The following is an 8009-nucleotide window of genomic DNA, read 5'->3' as shown; positions in this document are numbered from 1 at the left end:
AGGGAAAAAAAAGTGCTTTTGTATGTTAAGAGTGTCTGCAAACACTTAAAAGTATGTCTGTGAACTGAGAAAAGTCAGTATAGGTGTATCCATACTGCAGTCATACTGATGAATTGGCTTTAAACTAGCTAACTTGGGGACCAGTAGCAGTCTTTCTCACAGTAGCATGAAGCTCAGCATGCACTATTTTATCCTCAACAGGTTATGTTAGGTAAATTGGCCCCTACTGGGTCTGCAGTGTAGATGGAGGTAAAAAGACCACCTTTTGATTCATTAGGTATGATGCTTAGCTACATTCTGAATCAGAATTGCTGAAAGTTATTTGCCTTCCTGTTTGATCTTTCTTGCCATGTACAGCCAACAGAGCTGAGAGTGAGTGAACTGGGTTTCATTCCTTCTCATGCATCAAAAAAAATGTTAACTAAGTTCCAGCTAGTTGTGTGTGTACCAAGATAGAAAAAAAAACAGAATTTTACTAGCATCACTGAGAACACAAAGTGAAGATAATGAGCACGTACTGGTTTCCTGAAAGCATGTTTTGGCCCCCTGAACCTTGATTATTGGGTCTGATTCATAAGAAGAAACCCCCCCCAAAGAAACATAGTTTGACCTTCCAAATTTAGGTAGAGTTTTCAGGGCTGATGCTTAAGTAGGAACTATATTTACAAGTTTTACCTGTAAATTTGGCATATTTGATATGGGATCATTAGGACAGTAGGACAGGAGGAAGCAAAGGTGGTTTTAAGTCACAGAGGTGTAATGATGTGGCTGATGCACACAGGGACAGCAGTGATTTCTGGTTGCCATTGCACTGCTGTTGTAATTATGCAGCTGTGGCAACAGCAATTAGCCTTGTCATACATTACACCTGGTTCATTGTTTTGGGGATCTTATTAATTATTACTATGAGTTAAGAAGTTTTCTGAGCAGTTGCACAGTAATGCTTAGTAATAAATAAGACACGTCTGAAATTCCAGAACTCTTGAAGACTCCAGGGTGCTGCAATGCGCTGTGGAGGCTGGGACTGACAAACAGCTGATCATTGGTCACAGACCTCTTGAACTAGCTCTGATGCAGTATTGGGGCTGGGGCAGTGGTGGTGATGGTGGTGGTGGGGAGGGGATGATGTTGGGACTGGTCCCGGACCCTGTACTGCCCCAGAGTCTTCTGATCATATTATCTCTGTGAAGCAGTTGAATATTAGCTTAGGATGGATTAGGTAATACCATCTGGAAATATTCCTTGCAGGAAGCCCTGACTTTGCTATGCTGCAATGGCACTCAGCACATGTTTCACTGCTTGAATGCGTAGACACTAGGGGCTCCTAGACATGTGCAGGGAGCATGTAATTGCAGCGCATCGGAGCAGGCTCGATTAATCAAGTCTGCTGGAATGTGAAAATTAACACTCTTCAGCAGCCTCCAGCTCCCCCTGCTGATAAATGGAAGTAGGGTGCTTTAAAGCTTGTTCGATGAACTTTAGTTCAAAGCACCCTGCCACCATTTTTCAGAGCAGGGACACTGATGCATGTGATCATCTGGGAGCTTTTAATTAGCATTGCTTTTGGAGCTGCAGTAATTAAAGCACTCCTTCACACCTCCCAGACCACATGTATAAACACCCTAGCATTTTAAGCGCAGTTAACGCATGCTAAGTGTAATGTGTGGCAAGGCCCTTATATATGGGAAGACTTGGCCAAGCATGCCAATTATTTTAAGGAAATGCTTGAAATAACATGTTAGCCAATAGTCTGTAATTTAAACAAATACTTTCTGACACTTGCCTTCACTTTAGATGAACCTATTAGTTTTTGTAGGACAACCACCATTGTGTTTAATATTGTGATACTATATGGAGTATAATTTGGTTAGATTTGTTTAGACAGTGTATAATAAAGCCTCTTTTGCTGCAGCCTTAAAAGTACTACAAGAAATATTAGAAGTAAAACAAACATATGAAATACACTTCTGTTCTTTCTGGGGAGAAGCATGCTTAGGCTCAGTTTAGAAGTGAATATGAGACAATCTAAAGAAAATGCCATTGCTTTCTGTGTTTTTTTCTAGTGTAATTTTTTTGTCCTCTCAAGAAAATATTCAGAAACTTTTATTTTTGAAGGTCACTACACTGGTTTTGTTTTGGTGTGTTGTATGAGTAAACTATGCTTTTGCCAAAGTGGTGGAGAATTGAACAATAGTGTTAGTAACGCATGAAATATTCCTGCTTATAAAATAGCCTCAAAGTCAGTACTTTGCATAGTTTTCTTCCACCAGGGGGCAGTGTCACCTAAGACACTTGGGAAATTCTGGCATTCTCTCCAGTAGCAGGCAATAATTTAAATTCATATATGTATTTGTAATTGCACACACAGCATGGACTACCATCCTTTATCTTTTAGGTCCCAGTTCTGCAAACACTTAAGCATATACTTCACTTTTCTGACATGCGGAAATTCAATGAGATGGTTAATGGGGAAAAAAATGCTTCTGTCCAGGTATTGGCAGGATTGGGCACTTTGATCCTGTAAGCTGCTCAGCATTATAAAGGAAACCTGTTAATCACATCTTAAATTATTACCCAGCCACGTGTTAATGTGAGTAATGGCATCATAAAAAAGGAATAAGTCACAAAGTTATTACACAAAATATATGTAATAACTTAGTGGCTGCTTCTCATCATGATATTAACTGAACGTGTGGCCAGGCTAATTGGGGCTCCTGGCCTCCAGAGCACATGGGAGCTCTTAATTCCCGTACACTACAGAGGCTGTGTATGCAAATCAGCTGATTGCTGCTCCCAGCCTTGGGAGCCCATTGGAGTTTAGACTGGGAGCTGGCCTTGATTCCAATATACCACTTCAGCTGGGAAGAGTGGCAAATCAAGGCTCCTTTGGGGTGCAGCTGGAATAAAGGCCTTCACCGTGCCCCTTGCATCTGGGAGCCGTGTCAGCTGATCTGAGCTCCCAGCCACAGGAGCTCATGGTGCGCCCTCATGGCTGGGAGCCCCATCAGCTGATCCAGGCTCCCAGCTGCAGAGGCTTGCTATTTGCCAGTGGAGGGGATGCCCAGACCCAGAATTAGGATCCTGGGCTCCCTCTGCTTTAGCATTGTCACAATAGGATCTGATGTTTTATCCCACAATCATGCCTCCTGCCAAGCATGTGTGACGTGATAGCAGGGGTGATTGTGGGGAATGTGCATCAGATCCCATTGTGCCTTTAATTGTACATCTGCCAGGGAATTTAGTAAGCTATTTGTGGGAGTGATGGTGCTTTTTATATATTTAAACAGCAATAAAGCACATCCTGAGAGCTAATGTAACAAACATAGAAATACGTAGTATGTATTTCCAAATTTGTTATTTGACTGGGATGTTATCTATAAGACTGTGAGAAACGGAAGTGTTCCATTTCGACGAGCGTTTTGTCATTTTGACAGAACAGTGTTTTGTTTCAACTTTTGTTTAGAGTCGAAATGGCGGTTCTGTTTCATTCTGTCAAAACGTTTTGTCGTTTTGACCCTGTTTTGACGTTTTGCCCATAGGGTATAATGGGCTAAGGTCAAAACAGCCTATAACTTCGTCATTTCTGGCCAGATTTGGATTAAACTTGCAGGAATTGTAGCTCCTTCTGGGGGCATGATGCATACCAAGTTTTCAGAAGATAGGTGCAGGGGGTTTGAAGAAACTGCAGCCCAAAATCTTGAAAGCAAAGCTCATGTCACGTGTATGTGTTAAACCACAGCAGGGTCAAAACCGCAGGAATGGTAGCCCCTTCTAAGGCTGCAAAGCCTGCCAAATTTCAAGGTGATAGGTGCAGGGATTTGGGGGGAGCTGCACCTCAAGTTGCTGACAGGCAAAACTCATGACATAGATGACCCTGGGTGTGTGTTGAGGTGCAGCAGGATGAAAACTGCAGCAGTGGTGGCCCCTGCTCAGGCCCTGAAGGCTGACAAGTTTCAAGGAGATAGGTGCAGGGGTTTGGGGGAAACTGCACCTCAAGCTGCAGACAAGCAAAACTCGTGGCATGAGTGCTTGTGCAACTGTGTTTGTCTTGGGGCACTGGAGCAGGAGGACTACTGCAGGCCAGCTGCTAAGCTAGTGTGTTACCAGTTACCAGTTAATCATGATTCACCCAGGGACCAGCTCAATACACAGTACCTAGCTACTACATAACGACTTAACAAGCATGGATTAACACCTACAAAACCAGGACTAAGGAGAGGAAAGAAACAATACAGACAATCAACTGCCCCAAGACAGAGACAGACAGTCCCACGAGCACCCATGGCATGAGTTTTGCCTGTCAGCAGTCAAAGGTGCAGGGCCCCAGGACCCCCCTGCACCAATCTCCTCGACAACTGGCAGGCTTTGTGGCCGCAGCAGGGGCTATCAGGCCTGCAGCTTTCACCCTGCTGCACCTTAACACACACAGTGTCACCCATGTCATGAGTTTTGCTTGTCCACAACTTGAGGTGCGGTTTTCCCCAAGCCCCTGTACTTACCTCCTTGAAACTTGGCAGGCTTCGTGGCCTCAGCAGGGGTTAGCATGCCTGCAGTTTTGACCCCACTGTGGCTTAACACATACACATGACACAAGTTTGGCTCTCAAGATTTTGAAGTGCAGTTTCTCTGACTCCCTGCACCTATCTTCTTGAAACTTGGTGTGCTTTATGCCCTCAGAAGGGGCTACCATTTCCGCAAGTTTTATCCAAATCTAGCCAGAAATGACAAAATTATAGGCTGTTTTGACCTTCCCCATTATAGCCTATGGGCGAAACGTCAAAACAACATTGAAATGGTGAAACGTTTTGACTTGTCTTGTTTCATTTTGAGGCTGTTTCGACCATATCTGCTTCATTTTGATTTTGCTGTTTTGACCTCGAAACAGGTCAAAACAGCATTGAAACAAGACTGGTGGCCAAATTTCACACAGCCCTAGTTACCTTGCTGTGGACTCATAAGACCATGTTGCATGTGGACAAATGCTTCAGCCATGAATCAAGTCAGTAGGGTCTTATGGTTTGGCTGAAATCTGAATTTGATCACATGGCATGGTGCAATGGCTAGCCTTAGCATAGATAAATTTGCATTAACAAATTCTGTTTAATAGGCAGCGTGCATCTTCATTTAGTACAATACTGAAATGCCAGAACACAAAGTATAAACTTTGAGCACTTCTTTGAGATTTTTAGGTAACCTGCTGGGGAAAAAAAAGTTGATTGAAAAAATAAAATAAAAATATTTCCAGATTCAGCCTTTGTGGTAGGTTATCTTTGACTTGTCATGCTTTTAATTCACTTTTGCAAGGAATTGAAAGCATTCTGACCCCTCTCTCTTGTCTATATATTTGCTTCTTGTGCTGGTAATAGGGATACGTTATTTCTTTTCTTTCATTACTCAGTGCACAAGCAAGTGTGGGGAGAGCTATTTTTATAACTCTGAGTATTTGTGAAACGCAATGATTATCTGAACCTGAAACTAGCTGTAAATTGTGTGTACATACATTTGTCCTGGTCTTTGTTCGTTCTAGTCAACAAGGACATGACGTGCGCTTGGGGTTTGACCTGTGTACTCAAGAGCAGGATTTCCTGCATAAAAGGAAGAAATATGTTGCTGCAGCTTTGAAGAAGGTCCTCCATTTGGAGGAGGATCTGCAGGAGCATGAGGTATGTGGGGAAAAAATTTCAGATCTCCCTCCTTCCTAGTGCACATACTATAGCATTTTTATATAAAAACAGAACATCTTGTGGAGCCTTAGAAATAAGAAGTAGCTTATTTGCTTTCCAGGAATGAAAGGAGCAGCTCCAGGATTTAAAAAATGGTATTAGGGTGCTTTTACTAATAGCTGTGACCAGAATTGGGTCTTAAACCAGTACTATTTGTAGGCAGGTGGCAAAACAGTAATAGCAGCTGACCCCAATGTTCTTTGTAGAGCCCCCTGTGGAAATAGAAGGATGTACAGGGCATCGCAGAATGCTCCTTAGGGGGTGCTGACTTGGGACTGCTGTGGCCTTGTCTGGTCTCTGGGAGAACCCCCTGAAACCAGTCCAGGCTTGGCTTCTAGAGCAAGCAGGGAGCCCAGGTTACTCCTGCTCTGAGACCCAGGTCTTCCCTGGTTCTCCATTGCCGTGACTCAAGGACCTAGCATCCACTTTTCCTCCGGAGAGGAACTTTACCACCTCCTGGAGTGACCCAGCACTTCATATAGTTCCAAGCAGCAGAACGGACAGTCTCTTTAATAAAACTGTTTACTAGGGCAAAGCCAGCCAGCCAGAGGTTCTCTGTCTCCTCAAATGTGGTTAAGCAGTCCCTCTGTTCCCAGTCCAGCCCTTACAGCTCTTAGCACCTCCAGAGATACTCAGCTGTTCCCTTTCCAGTCTTTCCGGCTCTCCAGAGCTCCACTTACCTCAGTCTTCAGACTCTTCTGGCCAGGAGCCCCAGCCTGCTCTCCCATTGTCATGGATATTTCCTGTGGACACCTTATTAGGGTTGGGTATTTCACCTTCCTTCATAGGTCAACAATTTCATTCACGGCTGTTGGTGCTAAAGGTCCCTCTTGTCTCCTGCACTAGCTAGTCCTGGCTCTTAACTCTTCATTATCGGCATGCAGGCTAAGGAGGTAAACTGAATCCCAATAGTATAACTATGTGAACAGAGTTAAGACAGAAAGATCACAATAAAGCATGTAGGCCATTGCCCAGGACACTGAATTGCAGCTATTTACTTCCACTGAGAAGCCCAGTTCAGATTTCTTTTACTACAGGGCAAGTGTTGCCGGTTACTCTATGTTAGTTGGTCTTTCCCCATTTAGTTTGCTGCAGCTTAATAATTTATCCATAACAAAAGAATAAAAGTGCATGTCTGGTAAAACTTTCAAGTAATGCAGATAGAATACTTGCACATAATTAGACAAGGTTCTTTGGGTAAATCTGATATCTTTTATTACATCAATTAAAATAGTTGGAAAAAATCTTCTTTGCAAGCTTTTGGGCAGAAACACCCCCCTTCTGTACATAATTATTTGGCCTTAATGCTCAACCTCCTGTTTTCATCCTTATACTCTCAAATTATAACATTATAATTTCCTGTAGTAGGATAGGCTACAGTGGTTGATACTATCTGAGCCTTGTAGTATTAGGAACATCTTGATGATGGAGGTAGGCAGATAAGTTTCTTTGGGTGAATCTGATATCTTTTATTAGACCAGCTTAAATAGCTGGAAAAAACATTTTTTAGCAAGCTTTCAGGTTTAAAACCCCTTCATCAGGCTGAGGAAGTCTCTGCAGTTGGTGTGTGCTCTTCCTGGATGGAATGAATAATAAAGAAGCCAGAGGCTGGTCTGCATGCAAGACAGGCAGTCAGTGAAGATGTAAATTGAGGAGTCCGTAGGTGAGAGACAGGCTGGGTCATGGGGGGAGGGGGAGAGAAAAGGGGGATGAATGTAGCAATTAAATAGTGGAGAGGTACCTGTGTAATCCGATGTTAGGCAGGTTATAATGTGTCATAAATCCAATGTCTGTATTTAGTCCACGATTTTTTGTATCCAGGAGGTTGATGAAGTGAAGTTCATAGGCTTGTCTCTGAGAAGTGGTTTGTAAATTCCCTTTGAGGACGAAAGATTAGAGAGAGAGTGGTTTTCTTGTGAGAAATGTGCCCCCACAGGTAGTTGGTTAGTCTTGTCTTTGATCGATTTCTGGTGTGCGTTCATTCTGGTGCGCAGTTGTTGTTTGGTCTCTCCTACATATTTTCCATCAGGGCATAAGATCCGGGAATGCTGATGGCTCTGTTGTTGGGTGAGGGTGGTGGAGATGTAATTGTGAGGGTGGTGGAGATGTGTTGGCAAGTTTTTCATTTCTTGTCATGGCGTGGTCTGGATCCATTCAGTGTGTTCTGGACCCAAGGAAGTTTGCTTCTGGTGATGAGGTTACCGAGGTTTGGTGCTTGTTTGAAGCTAAGATGGGTGGTTCTGGGTAGATCTCTTTAAGAATAGGGTCTCTTTCTAGTATGGGTTG

At 43.3% G+C, this 8009-nt stretch overlaps 1 protein-coding gene across 1 annotated transcript in view; it reads left to right on the top strand.

Annotated features, from left to right (window-relative positions):
- Positions 1 to 8009, top strand: part of LOC109298789 (cytosolic phospholipase A2 epsilon-like) — a 106268-nt gene that overhangs the window by 72725 nt on the left and 25534 nt on the right. The window contains exon 12 of the mRNA XM_019519067.1: positions 5528 to 5663. Within this exon, the coding sequence (XP_019374612.1) occupies positions 5528 to 5663 (136 nt within the window). The remainder of the gene's footprint in view (positions 1 to 5527; positions 5664 to 8009) is intronic.

This window comes from Gavialis gangeticus, unplaced genomic scaffold (assembly GCF_001723915.1).
Source record: "Gavialis gangeticus isolate Ggan-Ray unplaced genomic scaffold, GavGan_comp1, whole genome shotgun sequence".
NCBI lineage: Eukaryota > Metazoa > Chordata > Crocodylia > Gavialidae > Gavialis > Gavialis gangeticus.
Note: the sequence above shows the minus strand (reverse complement) of the source record. Positions and strands in the feature narration are given on the sequence as shown.